The sequence below is a fragment of the Besnoitia besnoiti genome, chromosome IX, assembly GCF_002563875.1.
Source record: "Besnoitia besnoiti strain Bb-Ger1 chromosome IX, whole genome shotgun sequence".
Taxonomy (NCBI): Eukaryota; Apicomplexa; class Conoidasida; order Eucoccidiorida; family Sarcocystidae; genus Besnoitia; species Besnoitia besnoiti.
This window is the reverse complement of record NC_042364.1, coordinates 2558438-2580249: the sequence shown is the minus strand read 5'-3', so window position 1 is coordinate 2580249 and position 21812 is coordinate 2558438. Positions and strand designations below refer to the sequence as shown.

Below are 21812 nucleotides of genomic sequence, written 5' to 3'. Positions count from 1 at the left end.
CAACTCCCACGCAAACTTCGAAATTTGCTGCGGCCTTTCTCAGAAGGTTTCGATGCTTCCTGGCGGAAAGGAATCAGGCGAAAGTTAGTGGACTTTTCGTTTCTGGACAAAGACTGTACCCGTACGGACTTGTTGAAAACATAAAGAAGGCCTTCACAGAGAACATTTACCTTTAATCGCTCTCCGGGGTTTAGCGCTCGCGATTTCCTCTATCGTCTGCTCCCGAGCCCTTCTTCGCTGTCACAGACAATCCTGTTCGCTAGCAGAAACTCAACGTTTCTTTCTCTGTTGTGTACCGATGGGGTTGGGGACACGCACAGCTCTCGGCGGTCTTTCGACACACTTTGGCGTCGAGGCTTTATCGCCGAGAGGGTTTTTCTCAGAGTCAAAAGTGCCTTCCTGCCCCGGGATTTACTGGTCCCGTATGTCAGGGGTAGTTTCGGTCCACGAATCTCGAGTAGCTTTGTCTCCGTCAGGCTATCCGTGACCCTCCGGGCGACCAAGTCCCAAGCCGCCTTTGAAAGAGCGCGAACACACAGCGATCCGCGAGGCAGATTCGCTGCGCTCCATCTGTTGAGCTTAGCTGTTCCCAAACTCGATTTGAATCTACTCGAGGGCGAAAGCCTTGTCAACCCGGAGAGCTGCCACAGCACCAGGAGCATTGCACCATAAATGTGATCTCCTTTACTCGCATTTAGCTCCAGGCAAAGCCCTTCAGCCTGTGAAAAAGCGGAAAAACAGCCTCCGTGCATGAGCTTTCTCCTCTTGCCAAAGTCTTCAGCGCTGCTTCCTCTGAAAAACACCCTAGATGTACTTTTGCATTGAGTCTAATGCGGGTTTTGCGAATGTGGCACCAGAGCTAACGCGCGACCTGAGAGCAAAACGCATGCCCTCGCGAAGGAAAGAGCTACCGGACTCTCGTCGAGGAATTCGTCAGCGCCTGAGTTCGTCAGCTCTGCGCATGTGCGACTCTTGTGGCCTTCGTATCTACGGTTGCGTTTTTATAATTAAGCGCTCTGGAACTCTGTCTCAAAATCCCCTGAGGCGGCAAGTACCAGCGCGCTGTCTTTGCATGTTGCGGTGCTCCTTTTTTCAAGACAGCGCCATAAGCGCCTCGCGGAAAAGCGCTGGCGGACATGAAAGCAGACTGGGCCCGCCAGCGCGAGTTCGCTTCTCGAAAACGATTGGATTCAGAAGTTCACAAGTGCCCTGGCGCAGGCCCCAGCACAGAGACACGAAAAGACACTCCAGGTTACCTCGCATATGTCTCTCCATCTATCTCGTTTGTGAGAAAACAGAAAAAACTATTTAAATTCTAATGCAGGACAAGCAGCACGAGGCCCAGAGGGACGGGGTATAACGCAAGAGAGGCGGGGTTGTCTCGTTCCTCTTGGCGTGCGTTTGCCTTTGTCCTCAGGGGCCTCTCTCTTCGTTCGCTGGAAGTCTCTGGGCTCTTTTTTCAAAAATTCACTGCCTGACGCCCGTCCCTTTGCCAGAGAAAATCTCCCCCTCTTTCGCAACGCCTATTCTACGCGTCCCTCTCAGTCATCCTCTTGCGTCGATCTGGCTTTAGTGCGATACTTCCATCTGAGCCGCTCAAGGGCCGCGAGGTACTCCTCTTCGACTGACGGTGCTAGGCTTGCTCTTCGTTCTGTTTCGTCTCTTCCCACGCCTTCTCCCTGCTTCCATCCTTTTTTCCCTCGTCGCCTGAGCTCACCCGCTTCTCCTCTTCCCTCCTCTGTGAGGTCCGCGCGAGCGGAAGATGCAGGTGGCGACCGCGAGAGGCGAGAGGCGACTTCTCTCGGGATGTCGTGCAGCGCCGCGTGGTTGCGCAGCTGCCGCAGTTCGGGTGTCTCCAGGTCTTTCTCTAGCTCCACGTCTCCGCCAGTCTCTTGCTTTTCGAATTGCCGCGCGCCTCTCCGCTCGGTCTCCGCTGCTTCTCCTCTGCTTCGTCCTGTGCAGGTCTCCAGGGCGCCTTGGCTCTGGCACCGCGCGGCGTGACGGAGCCCTGAGGAAGGCGGCGGCAAGGAGTGCATTTTTGTCGCAGTTGAGTTCGCGGCTTTCCGCTCTTTCGTGAGTCTCTCTTTCCCCGAATGAGTTGACGACAGAGCCTTCCACGCGAAGAAATGGTGCCCGCCTTCCTTGTCTCCGGGCTTCGCGCCGGGTTTCTTCGTCGCCCCGCCGGCCCTGCCCTCTCTCTCATCTTTGTCACTTCCGCTCGAACCCGAAAACCCGCGCTTCAGGTGGCTGGCAGCCTTGGAAACACGAATCTCCACAGGGGCCTCCTCAGGCGCCCTTTTCCCAGATTCCGTCGTCGACTTTGCGTCCTTTTCTCTTCCTTCGCCGTTCGACTCTTGCGGCGGCTCGCCCGCGCGTGCTGAGGCGCGACGGGATCGCTGTCCGTGCTTCGCAGAGTGTAGGAGATTCGTCCAAAGTAGTCTCTCCTCTCTTCCTCTCTCCGTTTCTGCAGCGTCCGCGGCCTGCCTGCTGCGGTGGCGACCAAAAGAGAAGGTCCCCGTCTCGCTCCGACCCCCTCTGTCGTCGTGTTCCCTCTCAGTCAGGCCGGTCGGGTGCCTCGCTGGCGTGCCGCGGGCATCAGCAGACGCAGGGCAAGGCTTTTTCTGCTTCTCGAACGCACTCGAGAAAGGCGCAGAGAAGAGAGATTGTTTGCCGCTGTCCTGCTCCCTGGGGTGGCGCGCGTCTGCGCCTCTCTTCTCAGCCGACGCGGAGCCCGAGCCCTGCCTGGGGCCTTCAGAGGCCGCGACGCAGCTCGAGGACATTCGCGTCTCTTCTTTCAGCTTCAGGATTTTATGAAGCACTCCCTCCATCGCGTTCCCTGCGTCCGCGGGCGCCGAGGTCGCCCCGAGCGGCTGAGAGCAAGAGGAAGCGGGACGCGACCGGGGGGGCTGGGACCCGGAGGCGAGAGAAGAAAACGTGCGAGCGGAGAGCTCGCGAGGCGGACAAAGAGACGAAGGGAGCAAGGAACACGACGGGGAGAGCGGATCCCGCGCGCAGTGCGCGGGCGAGCTGGGCTGCTGCCGAGGCAGCGACGTGTCCTCGCACGGCGAGGCTGCCCGCGCCGCGTCTCTCTCGCGAAGCGAGAACTTGAACGCAGGGAGAGGAGAAGACTGAGGGTTGAGACACGCCGACGAAGGCCGGTCGCGGGCCTGAGGCGCAGAGAAACCCGGCAGGCGCTCAGCGGGAAGAGATACATGCCGGCAGGACGGCGAGGGAGGAGACAGCGGGGGCTTGCGAGCCGAGTCCAGGCAAGCAGCGCCGAGCCACGTAGAGGCCCTTGCTTGGGTATGGAGAAACGACGAAGCCCAAGGTGGATAATTCGGCGCCGCGGGGGGAGGGCAACGACGGGGAGATGACTCCCGCGAGGCAGGCGCGAAAGGCTTTTCGCGTTGACGCAGCAGGCACCGAGAGGCGCGGCTCTCTCGCCCTTCTCGGTCGCTCTCGCTGCGGTCAAGCGCGGAGGGAGGATGCGACGAAGAGACGGTCTTCTTCAGTGGAGCCCGGAAAAGTGGAACATCCCTCGCCTCCGGAAACCGGAGCGACAAGGACCGCCGCGACGATCTCTGCGAGGCGAGCGACTCGACCTTCGCCTCGAGTTGCCGCTGGTCTAGTGCAAGTCGCTGAAAAAAAAAAAAAAACCAAAAAAACAGGGAGTGCGACAGACGGGTGAGAACGAGTGGAACCGCGGCCAAAAACGTCGACTCGAGCACGAAGCAGACCCTTACCCGCAGGCTTGGAAACAGCTCATGAGAAGAGATTATCACGCTAGTGAACCCGGCCGAAGGACTTTGGCAGGTGTCGCTCGGGCGCCTACCTGGACAGCTCCGAGGAGCTCCACTTGATGCTCTCGGAGTTCAACGTGGTCAGCCTGGGCTCTTAGCCGCGCTCTTTCTTCTCGAAGCCGCTGCAAAACCGAGACTTGTCTTCCGCGTTCTTCATGCCTGTCGACGTCGCGACCCGAGCTCCCAGACCCAAACCGACGACGACTCGGCCTCGACAACGCGCCGGCTCCTTCGCAGGGATCCCGGCACCTTGAAAGAACGAATCCGAGTTCACCGTCTTGTTCTCTGCTTCCGCCTGCTCCCTCGCGTCTCCCTTCACGCCCGTGCATTCGCTCTCGCCGTCGCTCTCTCCCGTCTGGGGACCGATGCATCCTCTCCCTGCGTCCACTCCTGTCGAGTTCGTCTCGTCTCTTGGCGTCGCTGCGACTCCACCGCCCCGCTCCTCGCCGCGCCTTCTCCCGTCGCCTCTCGTTCCTCTCCTCTCGGCTCTTCCTGCCGCGCTGCAATCGATATTCCGCCTCCCGCTCGCGCGACTCGCGGCGCGCGACGTGCTTCGCTTTGGCCTCCGCCGCAGGAGACGCCGAGCGCCTTCTCCCGGGCCTGCTCACGGCGTCTCCGTAGGCGTCCTCCTCCCGAGGAGAATCTCGACTCGAGCACCCTGAACTCGGCCTCTCCGTCCTGCGCGACAGTCTGACTCTCTCTTCTCGCCTCCGCTCGCCGCGTGCTTCCCCGCTCGTCGGCAGGGGCTGGGCATCTCTGCGGACGCAGCGCGCGCAGAGACAGGCGCGCGGATACCCGCACTGCGTGGGAGTCGACCTCTCGCGCGAGCGAGAAGACGCGTCACTCGCAGACGGGGTCTCCACCGGCGAGGAAGAAAGCATCTTCTTGGAGCGGGCGTCGGCTGCGTTTTCGCGCCGTCCTCTCCGCAGGTTCGCTCGGCGGTATTCGCTCCGCGGCGGACGATGAAGCAGATGCAACTGAGCGCCGCCGAACGGAGAGACAGAGCATCGGGAAGCGGGACTTGTGCGGGACCTCAGCCGGCCGCTGGATGCCGAGCAGAGAGAGTCTCTTCTGCTGCCGTCGACACAGCGCGAGCTTCCCTGCCCGGCGTCTCTGCGGCGGCTCCCCTCTGCGGAAGATGCGGGCGAGCGGCGCGCGCACGCTGGGCTGTAGGTGCAACATCTGTCCTCCCCCGCGCGACCCCAGTTCTCAGCTGAAAGCCGGGAGACAGTAGGTCCCGCCCTCGTCGTCTCCAGGCGTCGTCGACGTGGAAGCGATCTCCACTCTCGCTCAGGCAGGACCTGCACGGACTCAGGGCCCCGGGGCGTCCTCCGGACCTGTCGCCTGCGTCGCGCCGCGAACAAGGAACCCAGCAAGCGGTCGCCACGGAGACACACGACCGCGGAGACCCCCGCGCGTCGCGCGTCGTGCCCGAATTTAAGCCGGAGCCGCGCATCGCCCCGACCAGACGGGACTCCAGGTCCAAGGTCTCGCGAAGCGCCCGCTGCTGCTCCTTCGTCATTCGAGCCGCCAGCAGGGAAGCAGATTCCTCTTCTCTCTCCTGTTTTTCCGGCGCGCGGCGTGACGTCCCCTCTAGAGGGGAGTGCACGCCGTAGCAGCCCGTCGCTTGCCTGCCGCCGTCTCCCCTTCTCTCTCTCTTTTGAAGCGACGGAGGGGTTGGCTCGCGTCGGCGCAAGCGAGTCTCCTCTTCCCCGGCGCGTCGCTCTTGCGAGGCCACGAAGGTGGCGAACGGACTCGCGCGTCTCTCCATGGGCGTGGGCGAACGGGCGGAGGCGCCGAAGAGGCTCCGCGCGTTGCCAGCTCTCTCGCGGCTCCCTGCGCCGCCGTCCGGTCGCGAAGACGAGAAAGCGGGCGAGCCGTCCGCGCGGGCGTTTCCTCCTATCTCCCAGCGGCGGCCGCGCGCTTCAGAGGTCGCCACCTCCGCTCGCGTCGGCGTCTCGGCGGAGTCATCGAGAGGGGCGAGAAGGAGCCCAGGGCTCGGCATCGACGGCAGCTGCGTGCGGGCGCTCAGGCGCGCCCACAGCGAGGCAGCGGAGACTGGCGCTGCCAGGCTGAGCCCAGCCTTTTCGAGGCCTTGTTCGACAGTCTCTCCGCGCGCGGCGCCGAGCAACTCCGGCGAACGCGCCTCGCGGCAGACGGGGGCAAAGGCGGACCCCCGCGCAGACGCGGGAGCCGACAGAGGAGGGGGACAGCAGGGGGGAGAGATCTCCAGTTCTGCGCCGAAAAGAGGCAGAGAAGCCTCCCGCAGCGCAGAGGAGGCCAGCGGCCGTGGCGGCCTCTCTTCTCTTGACTCTCCAAGCGAGGCCGCGTCTGCCAAGCGCTTGTTTGCGAGTCTCGCCGCCGACGCGAGACCCGAAGAAAGAGACGGAGCGATTCCTTTCCTCCCGGCCATAAATGGACTGCCGGTTTGAGCTTCTGCCTGAAATTTCTTATCTGGCTCTCGGTCGAACGGCCGCCCTTCTTCCTCCAGGCTATGCCGCGCGCTGAACATGGCCGTTTCCTCAGAGTCCTGCGAGCAGGACGGAAACAAGGGCGCTCGAGAGTCCCGCTTCCCAGCTTTCGCCTCCTTCGCTGCCTTGTCTCCCGGGTTGCAGGCGTCGTCCTCGCCCTCCTTCGCCCCCAACGACCCCAGGACGCTCTCCGCTTGAGAGGCAAAGAGGAGGAAGGAAGACGCAGACGCGCAGGAAGACGGCCAGCGCGACAGCAGCGTTGCACGTGCCTTCGCGTCTGCTTCGTGGGGCGGCATGCGTGTTCCAGTCGAAGGCAGCAGCGAGGAAGCCAACGGCGAAAGCGAGGCAGCGGGGTCGCGCGCAGAGCGCGCTGTCTCCGCGGGTGCAGACGGCACCGTACAGGACGATGAAGCCAAAGAGAAAGACGCCAGGGCCCCCGGGACGCCTCGGATGTGTCGACGCAACGCGCTGTAATCGAAGGGCTTCTTCTGTGTCTGCGCGGCTTTCGCTTCTGCGTCTACTACACTCTTCGCTTCAGGTCGGACTTGATTTTCGATGCGGCCTGCGAGTTTTATCTGAGCACACGAAACCAACGTGAGCTCTTCTCCCCCGCCGCCCCGGCTCGGCTCGCTGCACGCCTCGTGCTGCGGGTCTGCGGAAGGCCGAAGGGCTTCTACGCAGAGTCGCAGGGGCGACCGGCACTCCTGGCGGCTGTTCCTCTTAGGAACTCCGCGCGCGCTTGCCTCGAATTTCAGATCTCCCTCAGCAGCCTCGGCCGCCACGCGCCTTGCTGGCGTGAGATCAGGCGTCCGCGAAAGCCCCGGCTTGTCGGCTGCGGCCGCGGAGAGAGAGACAGAGCCCACAGGCGCCGGAGCACCTGAGACGCCGGTGGACCCAACGACCGGGCTAGGGGAATAGGCGGAGTGTGCCTGGAAGGCAGAAGAAGCAGCGGCAGACGAAGCTGCAGCAAAAGAGAAAGGGGGAGGCCAAATCGCCGCGGCAGCCGCGCTGGAGGAGGAAGGAGGGAGGGCTGCGCCGGAGAGAGGCCGTGGGGGGCAGGAGGAGAGAGACGAAGGCAGCGAGGAGCGCCGCAGCCCCTGGGTCGCGGTCGCGACCGCCGCAGAGGAAGACGAAGCTGAAGAGGCCTGCGCGGAGGGAGAGGAGAGCCGCGGAGACGACGAAGACCGATATCGCGCGAGAAGCGAACTCGCCGACGCGGGAAAGAAAGCGCTTTCCGCGGTCGCGCCTCCCAACTCGGCATGCGGTGGGGACGACAACACGCGGGGCGATCCTGCGCTCCGGGCGCCAGCGAACGACGCGGACCCGCTGAGGCCGACACCTCCCCCCCCTGAGCAGTCGCGCGACGCAGGCGCAGCTTTCGGGCTCTCGGCGCGTCCGGCAAAGTCGCCAGACGCCGAGGAGGGAGACGAGGAAGACGAAGATCCAGTGAGAGAAGCGGTTGGAGCGTCGCTAGTTTGCTGAACAAGATTGAAGGAAAAGGGCAGAAACAGAGAAGCCGCGGCATCCAGTGACGGCGGCGACAGACACGACGAAGGCTCAGACGCCTCGAGCAGCTGAAAAAACCGCGAAGCCGACAAACTCTCTTGGCTGTCTGCGTGTTGCCTGGAGAAGAGCGGACCCCCGCGGGGGGCTTCTTCTCGACTCTTAGCGTCTCCTACCAGAGCCGGTCCCGCCGCATCGGCGCCGGGGCTTCCGCTTTTTCTCGCAGTCGGCGCACGCTCGGCGGTGCGCGCGACCTCCAGTCCGCCTTCGTTCCTTGCGTCGGGCTGTCTCTTGTTGCTCGCCATTCCCTCGCTCTCCAGGCGCAGAAGCGAAGGAGAAAAAGGGCCGCCATCGGGGGGCGGAGCGGCCTGCGCTTCGCGTTTCTCTTCGGCTGCGACTGCGGCCTGCCGTTCTTCCCTCGCAGACGCAGGCGAGAGATCGCCGCCTTCCTCATTAAGGCGGCAGGAGGAAGAAGCGTTTGATAAAGGTGGTAGATCCTGCGACGAAGAAGAGGAGGAAGACGAAGAGGAGGAAGACGAACGGTCGGCCGCGAAGGGACTCGCCGCGTGAGAGTTCACCGGCAGCGGCGATCGGTGCGTCTCCTTCTCTCGCGTGTTGAGGGTAGCCACTGAGTTTCCGCTTTGGCGCCTCGCGGCACTCGAGAAGAAGGCGGCGGAGACCAGAAAGAGCCCCTGATCTGTCTCTCTCGGTGTGACGCGTCCCAGGGCGGATAGCTTCTCAGCGGGCAGCCCTCGAGGGTGCGGCTCCGTGTGAGCAGAGGGCAGCGCGGCGAAGTGAGGCCCAACGGCTTTGCTGAAGAAAGAAGAGGCGGCGAGCTGGGGCAAACACTCGTCTTTTCGCTCGGCTTCGGTGACATAAGGCCGGCCGAGAAGAATCGCAGAAGCATGCGCTCTCGGTTCGAGCTGAACGCTGCCGCCTTTCTCGTCTTCTTTCCCGCCAAACGCTCCGACCTCCCGCCCGGCACCCTCTACAACACAGCCTGAGCGGAAAGAGCGGCGGTCGCTCGACTCTGCCGGCTCCGCGCCGACGCCACGCTGCGCCCCGTCGCAGGGGCCTTCCCGCCGCCCTCGCGGATCGCCTGAGGCCGCACTGTGCGGGTGCTGGAACTCCTGAGCGTCCCCCGCGGCTGCGGCCTCGTCGTTCCCTTCTGGGCCAACAGCTGGCTTTACGCGCGGGTCTTCGGCAGGCCTCTTCGCACTGCCCTCGCGTTCGCGCTGACTGGCGGAAGCGCTGCGGAACTGGCTGTCGTCGCGGCGCGTCTTGCTCGAGAGAAAGAGCCCAGCCTCTCCGCGGCGACAATCCGAGGCGAGCTCCTCGAGGGACAGCGAGTCAGAGCACGCCAAGAACGAGGAGGAGGAGGAAGGCCCCCCTGAGCACGAGGAAGAAGAAGGAGCCGCGAGGGGCGGCGCCGCGGGGTCGTATGACGTCGTGGAGGCGAACTCCTTCGCAGGCTCCTCTTCGGCTTCTTCGTCGAGCGAGGAAGGCAGCAGAAGGCGAATCGGCAACGGAGGGAGACGAAAGCGAAGCGGAAACAGAGACGGCACGGAAGAGCAGGCCGCATGCGGCAGCGAGCGGCCAGTAGGGGACGAGGCGAGAGAGCGGTGAGACAGCTGCTGGGCGAGTGTGCGCGACAGACTCGGAGTGGCGCGCCCTCGGCTCTGTCCGCCGTCGCCACAGCTCCTCGGCGCGTCCGCAAAGGACGCCAAAGAAGACGCAGACGATGCAGAAGCCGCCAGGAGCGGCACGGAGGACAGCAGGCGAAGGCCGCCTTTCTTCCCGTCTTTGCCTGCTCGCGCCAAGTCGAGATCCCCCGCGGCAGACGCGTACCTGCTTTCTCGAGGCATGGCGAGCTCTCCGCCTCTCTCTCCCAGACAGTAATTCGTGTCGGTCCTCGGACAAAGCGGTTCACGCTCTAATGAAAGGGTTTCACGGCCAGGGCTTCCTCCTCGCCGCATGCGAGCTGGCGACACGCTCCTGTGGTCCGCGGCTCTGCGACCGCTGGGTGCCCGTTCGCTCGCTGGAGCCCAACTACCGAGCGGACCCAGTGTCTCCGACTGCGCGGCGGAAGAAGGCCGTCGGCTGCCGTCTGCAGAAGCGGCTCCACTTAGATCGTCAGGAGCCAGTCCGTGCGGAAAGCACCGCGACCAGCCAGTCGACGCAAAGGGTGTTGCTTCATTGGCTGCCCTGGGCGCAGATAAGGGCGAATTCGTCGCAGGCCGCTGAGTACTGGCGCCGCAGGCTCGCGCTGCAGGAAGGGCGTCACACGACAGAGAAGAGGTCATCTGCGCGGGAAAGACTGGAAAAGGCTTCGCCGCTCCTAAGCCGTTGCCTGACGCTTCCATTGCTAGAAGATGGCGGCTTTCAAGAGACGGCGAGGAGAGAAGCGATGCCGAATTTGAGGCGCCGTGCGTCGACAAGCAAGAGCTAGAAGTGGCATGAAAGCGGCTCCCATCTCCCCGAGAAACAAATGCTGCCGTGGCCAAGTGCGTGGGAAACGACGGCTTTCCAGCCTTGCCCCCCGACCCGCAGTTCGAACTCGAGGAGAGATCTGCTTCAGCTTGTGAGGAAGAAACCAGTCCGCCGCCATACCTGGCGGCATCCCTTCTGTTCCCCGCTTCCAGCAGAGAAGGCTGCGGGGAGAGAGAAGAAGATGACGCTTGCGACTGCAGTGAATGACGAGATAACGATTGAGATGCTCGAGTGAGGCTAGAAGAAACGAAAACGGATTCTGGAGCGGACTGCCGACGTGTCAGCGACCATTGAGGCGAAGAACGGCCAGAAGACAAAGTCTGAAGAGCAGCTCTCCGCTGCAGCGCGGCTGAAGAGAGAAAACTGCGCGAGGAGGAGCCCGAAGGCGGCGCACAGCGAAACGCACTTTGGGACTCGCCACAGAGTGACGGCGAAGACCACTTGTCTCTGTTAGCTCCGAAAAAGCGCCTGGAAGTGGAAGCCGCGGCACTCGAGCTGCAGAGCAGGGAGTTCGCTTTAGCCTCTCTTTCCAACTCTTTCTTTTCCGTGTAGCCCTGTGTCGCTAGCTGTGAGGGCTGGAGCCGCCCCTGACTCGGTTCGTCCTGCATGGCAAGGGCCTGGGCTTCTGAAAACAACAGAAAAGCTCCGGACATAAAGACAGTGCGTTAGAACAGAAAGACGAGCTGCGCTGACGGTCTACAGGGCATCCCGGCGTAGAGGACCGAAACACGAGGCCAATGCTAGTCCATTCTGAGAAGAATTCCGTGTCTGGGGGCCCCAGGGCGAATGCGTGTGCCTGGAACTGAAGGCAGTCCACTCACCGCGCTTCAGGAAGACGAAATGCAAAGTACGTGAAGTGCAGAGGGAATGAACCTCGGCGAAGGGCAGTGCGGTGGAAAGGGGGCTGCGAGTGAGGCGGTCGAACTCATCGAGGCCGCTGCAGGGTAAATCCTCCCTTCAGAGCCTTCGGAAACCGTCGTGTATCAGGGGGTGAAGGTACTCGTGCCGACATGGCAAGCGAAATTTTGGGGCGCGAAGAGAAGGACAGGTTTTTCGTTGTGTGGAGGGTTACCTCTCTGGTGCATGCAAGCTTCCGATGACGGCGAGACAGAGCCACGATCATTGGCACGCGCGCTAGTCAGAGAGCGAACGCGAAATCGAGAAACGACAAAAGGAATTTCCGAAGGAAGGGCCGCCGAGAGGGCAGGAACACCAAAATAGGCATCACGAAAGATATTCACGCTTCGAGGCGGTCGGTTGCAAGGGTGAACTGCGATAAAAAACTTTCAAGACAAGACAAGCGGACGAGGTGGCAGAACAAAAGGTGTTGTGGTGGGTCGGAGGGTCGCCAGATGCGTGCTCGGGGGCTGCATCTCACAGTGGCAATCTGCCATCTTTTGCGCAGTCATTTTCAAGAGCACACGCGCTCCTACTATATGCAACACAGGTTAGGCCTTTCGTTAGCTGAAGCAGGACTTATGGGGTCTCCTGAGCTGAAGCTACAGTCAGCGGCTAACATGGTAACCAACCCCCCTTTGGCTCCCCCCGCCGCGCGCTGGGGAGCGGAGAGTGAGGAAAAGAGTCGCCGGAACAACGGGCCTCTTCGAGCTCTTTTCAGGACTGCACAGAAACTGCTTCAATAAGAAGTCACAGCTTGATTCCCCTTGCTCCTGCAGTTGCTCAGGATGGCGAAATGTGGGGGGGGGGGGGGGGGTTCGGCGACTTAACATCGTTTCCAGCACTTCCGCAGAGACAGCGTGCAGCATCAGTCGCCGAGCGTCAGCATCTCTATAGGGGGACATGCGGTCCTCTGCCAACACTACGTTAGTAAAAGTGCGCTCTCGGTCAAAAAAAAGCGTCATTGTCCTTCTTATTGGTGCACACCACCGCAACTGTAGAGCTTGTACGCGATACTGATTTGTAAGGCTTGTGCAGCGGTGTGACAACCACATGGAAGAGCGATACTAGTTTTCAAAAAGAGGGTCAAGAGATCTTTTTCGGGACGAGATCCTCACGTACCGGGGCACATCGCTGCAGATGGGGACTGCTGTATAGCAGAATGGCAAACTGCTGTCTCTTGACTGCATACGCTCTGCATAATGTGTATCCGCTTAGCTTCATGTGCGTGTGAAACGCCACTGAAATCTCGGTGAAGGGACGACATTTGAGCGCCATAGAGTACCCTGTCCAAAACCATGTCTGGTAGCAAAACTTTCAGTGAGACCCTTCTGCCTGTAGGCTGACAGTAACACAGGACTGAGGATACTACACTTGGATATCTTCTGAGCATTTGCAGGAAGGTGTGTTGTGCGCGTTTCTCTTGTTTAATCAAACGTCCGTCTGGCAACGCCTTTTCAAGGCCGGCACTCGAGACACCGTTGCGTCACCTCTCTGCTTATTCGATCCTACGGAGTGAGACGTACGTGGAGATACGGTGCTGAAACCCGGCTCAAAGTGAGCAACGACAGTGAGCCGGAGTCTCTGTTGCTCTTCATATCGACTATCCATGTCTGCCAGCTGCGAGCTGGACTGCTATATAGAATATCATTGCTCTGGAAAAGGAGCCAGCTCTGGTCGGAAACCTCAGCGGCGGTGGCTTTATATACTGCAGACACATGGTAGTGCTGCAGGCAAACCGGGCAACCGGGTCTTATTCCCGTGTTGCGAGGGGTGACCGCCAGGCAGTGTTGCACCCGATCAAAACTCAAGAAGGCTCCTGAAGCTCGAGAATCGGTAGCTGAGTCATTCCCATTATGTCCCCTGGAGAACAGCCGGCAGCTGTGCTGCATCTCTCCGATTGCTGCTCTCATACGTTTCCATGTTGAAGCTTTAGGACGTCGTCTCTGCGCACTACGGCCGAATATGCACGAAACACTCGAAATTTTATCAGGCTATATGATGTGATAAGAAGGATGTGCCCTCTACATCGCGCACGAGAAATCCGCGGCAGAGTTCGGGGTAGAGAATCGTCCTTTCTCTACTGCCACGTTCGAGGCGAAAGTAGCTGCCCCCCGTGAAACAGAGGCATGATTCTCTGCATGGCGATCAAGCCGGACTTCCACTGACATCATTGCGTAACACACCTTCCGCGTTCTTCCAAGAACGGGTTTCGTGACGGTACCGGATTTTTCATTGGTGTGGGTGTGTGCTGGCGGAACGCGGTGGAGTCTCGAAGCCCCTATCCGTGGTGCTGCAGGGGTGGGGGGGCTTGGACAGCGTGTGATGGCACCGCTGAGTGTCAAACAGCCGGCGAGACGCTGTAAACAGAAGCTACGTAGCAACACGTGGCGAACTCTTGCTGCGCGTCTGTTGCGCCTTCGCACCGCCTCTTGCCTACCGCGCCATCGAGCGCTGCACCGGTTTTCCCTACGGAAAGGCGTGGAGGACAGGCTCTTCTCAGTCAGGGACGGGCGGCGCAGATACAGCGGCAGACTTTTCCTCGCTTGTTGCCAGCACGATGGGGGTCCTAGACAGCGATGACGAACTTTCCAGGCTCGAGGCGCTGGAGAAGCAGGTGATCACAGACGACACTGCAGAAGAAAAACAGCGGTCGTGCCGCTGCGTGAGGGCGATGACCTCGGGCGTTTCCAGTCTGAATGCGAACCCGCCTCGGCTGCGGTAGCCGGTCTAACAGGCAATAAGTCGTTTGACTTGCTGCACAGGTTTGGTCTCAGGACACAAAGAAGGGACTTTCTCGGCTCTCGAGGTCCGCTGCGCTGTTCCGCGCAGGTTGAGGACCTGCGCGCGGACCTGGAGACGGTTCGGAAGAAAGTCAACACTCGGACCGTGGACGCATCCACCGTCTCACGTCAAGATGAACTGTTTGCTGGCCTGCTTCCTTCCGATGTTATTAATGCAAAGATCCATCGTCTGCTGCAAGAAAAAGAATCCAGGTACTGGTTCGGCTGATTCGAAGGCCTGGCTGGAGGTTCGCTGCTTGTCCTGGCTCGAGTTGCAACCCGTCCAGTTCTTGCCTTCGCTGTGGTGAGGCTGGTCCTACCGCACGGCTTGTCGTGCGAGAAAGTTTGACTCCCTTACGTAACTTCGACTCACGTAGTTTATGCAGGGTGGATGTGGCATTCAATGCGGGACAACACTAGCATCTCTATTGACTCCGCACGCCAATAGTTGGCGTTCTGTTCAAGGGAGTCGACCGACGGGGCCTGCGACGTGCAACACTTGCTCGCCAGCACGTTGGATTCGGAGGCCTGACGCAAGACATATTCATTGCGTAACGTGAAACCGCTTCTCACAGCCTCCGAGGCTCCCATGCACCCAGGCAGATTGTGCCGCGACACTGAAGCAAATCTATCGTTTCAGCTACTATGGGGGACGGCAGAAAGACGGAATTCCCCCCGATCCTCCTCTCCGGGTCATATTTGCAGGGACTCGCGTATGTTTGCCGCTGCGGAAGAAGTGAGGCGCCTCTGGAATATCCTCAACGGGAAAGTCTCCTGGAGCGACTTCCAAAATGGCCTGCGCCGAATCGACGAAATGCGCGTATTCCTTGAAACGGTACCTTAGACTCACCTCCAGAATCACACAGTAGATGCGCTCGAGTCTAGTGTCCATGTTGGCGCACTCCCCACATCCGCCAGAGAGTTTGCAAGCGGACGTGCTTGTCGATGCGCTCTGGCTGCGCCTCTAGAAAGTGCAAGAGCGTACGCTTCAACCGAAGAACAACACACACCCGTATCTTGATATCGCCACTTGAGTCAGATCGCCACACCTTTGGTGTCGGGTTAGCCAGACACAAGGCCTCTTGCTCAGCTATTGTAGCGCATGTGCGGGTGTTTCCTGTGGAAGTGGGGGGAAGGAGCAAGGTGGACACTTGTCGATACGTTTAGGAATCCGACGGAAGGAGGCGTTAGCTGCCAAAACATTGTGGTGGCTAAAGAAAGCTACGGAAAGACACTACGTGTTTGCCCGAGGAATATGGACATTTAAGTTTCCGCCCTTGACCGCTCTGTGTTCAGGTAGGGCGGCCGCAAACGACTGAACTCCAGACACCGCAAACGAGATCGCTTCAATGAAAACGTTCGCCAATACTGAGACGAGACACTATACGGGGACTGTGGAATACAACAGACCTCCGCTGTAGCTAGTGTCGCATCAATGCAGTGAAAGCGAGATCTTCAGACGCCAGAGGTTGGCTTTCTGCTTTTTGGTCGAATAGGCCGCTGAGAAGGTGTTTATTGGTCACAGACAATTTGTTTTGGACGAGTTAGATAAAAAGGTACGTTGGCACTGTCCGCTGCACCGTGCGCAGTTGGCGCGGACGGCGTTCCTTTGCTCACCGAGATTTAGTTGTCTCACACTGTTTCAGGCGGATTTCAACATTTGTACCGAGTTTCATCCGCAGCCAAGACAGTAACAAGCCTGGTGCTAGCTTCCCTCCGTCGAACCCCCTCCTCATCGAGGACACCACCACCGCGGCGCCCTCTAGAGCGTCATATCTGAGCGCAAGCGTTAGTTTCAGTTCCTCATTCTTGGTTGCGCTCGGTACCGTGTGACATTCGCAATGCATCTCTCTCGCAGGCTGACGTGGAGGCAGTGAACTGGGGCTTGAGAGCCAAGGCCGACGAAGCAGAAGTGAAAGCTCTTCGCGCGCGGGTAGAATATCTAGAACGCATCCAAGGAGCTCTATTGCGTGAAGTTGAATGCATTCGGTAGGGAGGCAAAAGCATCAGGCGACTCAGTTCAGGTGCAGCATCTCTACGTCTAGATCCGTGGCTGCGGGAAACGTACCGTCTCACCTGTCGGCAAAGAATGCGTTAAATGAGAGCTCAGCTAAATCTACCGCAGACAGGCCTGGCAGCGACTAGAGGCTTGCACTGGGCCTGCTGCAGCTGCCGCGTGCACATGATGAAACCAGTGCGCGTCATAGAGCCATCTCATGAAAAACCAGTTCCCGACTCCTGACCAGGCGCATGCGTTCCGATGCGGGACACCTCATACATTCGGCAGGGAATGTCCACAATGAAGGAGGGCAGGCCAGCTGTTGCTTCTGGCGTTGGTCTTCCTCTCCTTTGCTCAGACCTACGGTCGACTACGTCGCTGCGAACACAGTCCCCGCCGTGTTGAAGAATACCGCAGTTTGCAAGATCATGTGGGACTTGCTCGGCTTGAGCGATCCTTCCGCAAAGCTGTTGGTCAACCCATCAGACACGCCGGCGGAGCCTGGAAATTCTTTGGAAACGCCGCGGGCGCCGCCTCGGCGCGAGGCGGCGGGGCGGGCAGTTCGAGAGGAGCAGAGCTGCGCCAGCGCGTCCGCGGAGGCTAAAGAACCCGAAGGAACGCTCCCTGCGCGCGAGCCCACCACTCCACAGATCGTCAACACGTCCTCAGGAACGTGCGACAAGCGGCACACTGTCAGTCCTCCTTCATCTCTTGTCTCTCCGAATGTCGATTTGACGCCGCGCCTCGGCGAACCGTGGAGCGCGAGGAGGCGATGCAGAGCGCCTCCGGCGCCACGGACGCTAGCAGAGCCTCCGCCGCGCGGAAGCCGCGTGGCGAGTTCAGGCCACCCTGCAGAAGTCAGGCAATGTCATGCCGACCAAGCAGCAGGGAGTCGCGGGACGAGCGTCGACTCAGAAGAGAACGACGCACCACAGGAATCTTCGTACGAACCCGGCGCTTGCCGCCGTCGTCGCCCAGCGGGGCGGACACAACGCCAGAGAGCCTACAGTCCTTCTTCCGCTCCTCTCGAGCCATCAAACCAAAGAGAGAACAAAGCACAGCTCTCGAGTCCTCCGCGAGCAACTCGCGTGGCTGCGAAGAAAGCCGCCGAGCTCAAGACAACAGTCCGCCCGGCATCCCCCGGTCAGTGGGCAATGAGGGCGACGCTAATTGGAATCACGCGCGAAAGCCGGCGCGCCCGCGAGCAAGTCCTCGCCGCCACTATTAGGTGCGCTTTGAGTGACCGTGCGCAATAGGGAAGAATGCGTCGAAGAGCTGCTGGCTCAGCAAGAACGGTGCTACGCAGCCCGAGGCGCTCCCGCAGAGTCTGGCGTGAGTCGGCAGGGGCAGCTCTCGCGCTTTGGGTGTGTCGTTTCTGCAGCCCGCGCACCGAGGACAGAGACAGTTAGCCGACAGGCGCTTGCACTCCAATCGCCAAAGCCGGTTCGCGTCTCACATAAAAGCCAGGGGCTCCTGCAGAGGTGAGGCGCCTCGCGAGTCCCGTCCGCTAACGTGAGGTAGTTTTGTCTCCTAATTCCTGCCGTCCTCAAGTTACGCTAGCTATCCTTCTCCTGAGACACGCAAGCCTGTAAGACGCTACACCTAAGCCGATCCCGCAACGACGCTCGCTTCCCCAGAGTCGCGTGGCGCCAGTCTGCCTGGATTCGTGTGCCGTACAGGCTAGCGGAGATTAGCGAGATGCTGGAGCAAATGTAAGTTATTCTGCAATCCTTAGTAGACGGAGCGAAAGAGAGTTAGCTGCACAAGAGAGCCTTTGTTCGTATCCTTGCAACGGGCCGCTCTAAAGGTGGATAAGCGCTCGCGGCTCCCTCGGCGGCATGTGCGCGCAGAGACACCACTGAACTCCAGGAGGAAGCCTCAACGGCAGGGGCAGGGCTTCACAGGCTCTCATCAAAGGGTGAATCCGTGTGACTCTGTACTCTGCCTCTCAGGCAAGCAGCAGAGGCGGCCAGAGGTACTGTGCGGATGCAGAGGTGTTAGGCCGCAAGTCCCACTCAGATGGTGCCGTGTGACGATCAGTTCCGCTCTGCAGCCGTGACAGGTGACCGCTCTACGACGAAGCAGAAGCACGCTGTCTGCATGATTCAGCGTGAGAAAACACTTTCACCGGGAGGATAATGTTGATTTCCCTTCCCTGTGTGCGTGACTTGCTGTCGGTTCTGAACACCTGAAAGACTGCAGAAGAGCGTTTCTGGTAAGGGCTACAGGACAAGCTTTTTAATGTGCCGGCTCTCTTTCTCTCTTTAAGAGCCAGGGAGCTCTTACCCAGAGCGCGTGCTTCTGGGTCACCGACAGAAGCGTACGTGGCGCTCGAGCGCGGGCGTTATACTTGGAATTACATCGACGCACGGACCTCGTCTATCGAAAACTTTTGTAAAGCGGAATTACATCTGACTACGAGGGTCCAGATAGCCAGACGGGTAGACCGCCTAGAATACTGAAGATGTCGTGAGATACAAACAAAATCTCTAATGACGTCAGCAGTCTGGGAGCAACCATTCGGCGAATCAGACCTTCGTTGTTTGTCGTCTTCAGCTCTGCGACCGCTGCGGCCTGCCTCGTGGAGTGAACAAGTGTCAAGATTGCGAAGCTTCGGGTCTCCCGTCTGGGGCGTACGAGCTGCTGCGTCCTCAATGGGAGGCATGCGGAGACCACCAGATAGGGCACCTCCTTCATCACGGAGAGGCGCTGTCTTTCTTTCCCTCACTAAAGAGCATCTCAAAGGTGAGATATCCTGTGAGCAGCTGCGCTGTGCTGTCGCGGAGGCCGTCTGTTTGCGAGGCGCGCCGACCCCAGCCGCGGATGCTTCCTCGGCGTCGTGGTCACGCGTGCGGAGTCAGCGGTTTGCGCTGCCTGCAGACGACACCGGCCGATGCGGCATTTTGCTGCTACCCGCGGTAAGGTTTTAGAGTTAGGGTTTTAGGTTTTCAGAGAGAACGCATGTCGCTTCAATGCCGGATCGCTCACGACCAGAAATACGGCTGGACAGCCGGGTTTCTGGCTCCAGTCGCAGCCGCTCGCGCTGCTGTTTAAGCGTGACAGGATTGCCTGAATCTCTCTCCATGCAGGTATATTGAGTACTGCCTTGAGCTCGTGGAAGAAAAGTTCAAGGCAGCCGAGGTGCGAGAGAGTCCGTTGCTAGGCTTGGGAGTTCTCTTCCGCCTACCGTACGATGGCATGCGTCTTCACAGCTGACCTAAGAAGGCGTCGAAGGAGACAGAAACAGCGGTGCACCGTTGTTTCGCGTATGACGCCCTACATTTGCTTCAGTGTTCACCCAGTGTGCGCTGCGTCTACCCTCTGCTCACGCTGTGCTCACGCCAGGAGAAACTTGGGATTCTGACTGCCTTCGCTGACAGCGTCAACGCCAAGCGACGAAGGTACTCCGGAAAGGCTGCAAGTCTCTGCCTGCGCCTCCAGGCGGTGAAGCGGCTTCGAGACCCGCGACCCGCCCATCCGTCTCCCCCTAACCGCCGCGCGTCTGAAGCGAAGCTGAGACGCCTCAAGTCTTCAATGCAGTCCGCAGCTACGTTGATGGGAAAGTCTGATGCCACTGTTTCGAGCTGGCAAGTCTTCACTCTCCCTGTGTGTGTGCAACATGTGCAGCGACGAGGAGAGGCGTCTCGCCAGCCTGGACTGGACTGTGAAAGAAGTCCTGAAGGTGCGTGGACTGCTCAGCGACTGCGGAGTGACAGGGCGACACTCCATGAGCATCCAAGCAGTCCTGCGGAGTGGCTGCGTTAGAAGCCATGCGGCTGCGCAGCCTGAAGTAGAAAAACACGCGATCCGTTCGGATAGATTCACTCTTTTCGGGCGTCTCGCCGGCTGCTGGCCTTCACAGCCGGGCGAAGCTCCCGATGCGGCGAGACCCACGCCCTGCCTCGCGTCCCCTGGGGCTGTACGTGTGCTTCAGAGGCTGACTTTCTGCAGCTCCTTTCCGCTAAGTCCGCGCGCGTACCACGTCGACCAGGGCGTCAATGTGAAGGACGTGGCCGGCACGCCGCTGCCCGGTGTTCACAACACGGCGTCGCCGGATGATTCGGCGAACGGCGGGGCTCACTCGCCTCAGCCCACTCGAGGGCTCCCTCCTGCGGGCTCGCCGCGGCCGAACGTGGGGAAATGGCGTCACAGCGGCCGCGGCGATGACGATTCAAGCAAAACGTACACCCTAAAGGACGCATTCCGTGACATCTTTGCGTGGACGCCCAAAGAGTTCCCGTCACTCGTCGCCGGTAAAATGTCCACGAAGCTCCATTCGACGGATGGCGTTGAAACCAAGACGCTACGTTCGGGTGGGGAGACCCCGTTCACCGTTTCGTCGCCTCCTGAGATACCCGCGAAGGCATTCTCCGCCGCATCAATAACAATTCCCCCGAGAGCAGGCGTCTCGAAACTCGCATCATGGAGCCCATCTGAAGCGCTTAGGACGCGCAGCTTGACTCTTCCTGAGATAACTAACTGCTGCAGAATGCATCCGTGATGTGCTGCGTCTCAGAGACACCCCTTCAACTCTCTGGAAGACAACCCGAGACAGGCGATCGCGAATCGCCAAGAGCGGCGCACGCAGACGACCTCAGACTCGGCCGTGATACGGACGGCAGAGCCAAACACGCACCAGGCACGACCACGTCTTCGTTTTGAACAACAAACACTCCCTAAGCTCGAGACGAAAGTCCATTGTTGTTGCTAATTGCGTTTTGTGCCTGCTGTACCAGGCGACTTCCCGTTCTTCGTTGCTATGCCATGTCTCTGTTTCGCAAGCCGACTCTTTTCGCGCCTGTCTTTGAGCCACTTCAGCAAATTGCGTCTGCAGAGTGTCGTGGCACACACTGCACTCATCACCCTTGCCGAAGTGTTTTCGTTTTCTTATTACTGGACGCCCGACGGCCTGCACACTCACATTCGCTTCTCGCTTGCGCCCAGCAATAGAGCGTCCTCTTGTCAACTCGCCACGTCTCAACGCAGAACAATCTCTCTACTCTTTCAGGTTGCTGCGACCCGTAACGCGAGGTAGTCATCCGCTGCTGCTTTGCTTGCCTCTGGCGACTTTGAAAGCACCGTCGGGACACATCGATCTCTGCGCAGTTGGTCAGAAGAAACAGCTTCGCTCAGTACGCGATCATATCTCGCAGACTACGCTCTTGCACAGACGCTACCAGAGATTGCGGAAACTCCCAAAATCCACGGGATCGATCGGCCGCCACACATCTTGTACGTTGGAGGCCGTATCGATGTCCGGACACCGTGTGGTTGGCTCGCAGGCATCTTTTACTCCAAATGACTAAAACATGATAAATACATGAAGTTGTCCTGCCTGCGGGGGCCTGAGGGCACCAGGAAGATGAAAGCCGCGCATCGGCACGAATAGCCGATCGAACGCGAATCTTATGGCGATCGCACTACGCGGTGACCGTAGCGGCGACTTCGTAATGCCGTCACGGAGCGAACAAGGGCAACTCTGAACTCGTGGGCAAGCCCTCTCTCCGTGCGGACAACCGCCAAGTGCTTGAGTGCGCTTGTCTTCTGGAGTGCGAGAGCTGCGATAAAAGACCTTGCATTTCTATGTCCGCGCCGCGGCGACCCGCCGGTGCGGCCGCCAGAAGGCATTGCTGCGGAAAGTCACTGTGAAGTTCCCCGGGCTTCTCTAAAGCCACGGCTGATTTGTCTGCGCGACTGTAGAAAACTGTCTCTATTCCGCGACCATGTGGCGCGCGGAGAACGCGAGAAAAGCAGCGCCTCCAGTCCAGCAAGCCGTCCAGCAGTGAAGCAATGGACACCAATCAGCTGACTGAAAAGAAATGAAGAGAATTCGGAGTGCGCACACCCGCCCCCAGTGACAGTCTCTACA

At 60.0% G+C, this 21812-nt stretch overlaps 2 protein-coding genes across 2 annotated transcripts; one reads left to right on the top strand and one right to left on the bottom strand.

Annotated features, from left to right (window-relative positions):
• Nucleotides 1–1541: 1541 nt before the first annotated feature.
• Nucleotides 1542–10137, bottom strand: BESB_015330 (uncharacterized protein; the record flags this gene model as incomplete). Its single annotated transcript, XM_029360262.1, has 3 exons — nt 1542–3638; nt 3833–4556; nt 5138–10137. The coding sequence occupies 3 exons, from the start codon at nt 10135–10137 to the stop codon at nt 1542–1544; spliced, it is 7821 nt and encodes a 2606-aa protein (XP_029216929.1).
• A 3584-nt stretch (nt 10138–13721) lies between these two features.
• On the top strand, nt 13722–20444 carry BESB_015320 (uncharacterized protein; the record flags this gene model as incomplete). The annotated part of the gene is made up of 10 exons (XM_029360261.1): nt 13722–13826; nt 13994–14157; nt 14650–14779; nt 15441–15500; nt 15803–15933; nt 16302–17171; nt 17623–17655; nt 19033–19084; nt 19289–19344; nt 19571–20444. The coding sequence occupies 10 exons, from the start codon at nt 13722–13724 to the stop codon at nt 20442–20444; spliced, it is 2475 nt and encodes an 824-aa protein (XP_029216928.1).
• Nucleotides 20445–21812: the final 1368 nt, after the last annotated feature.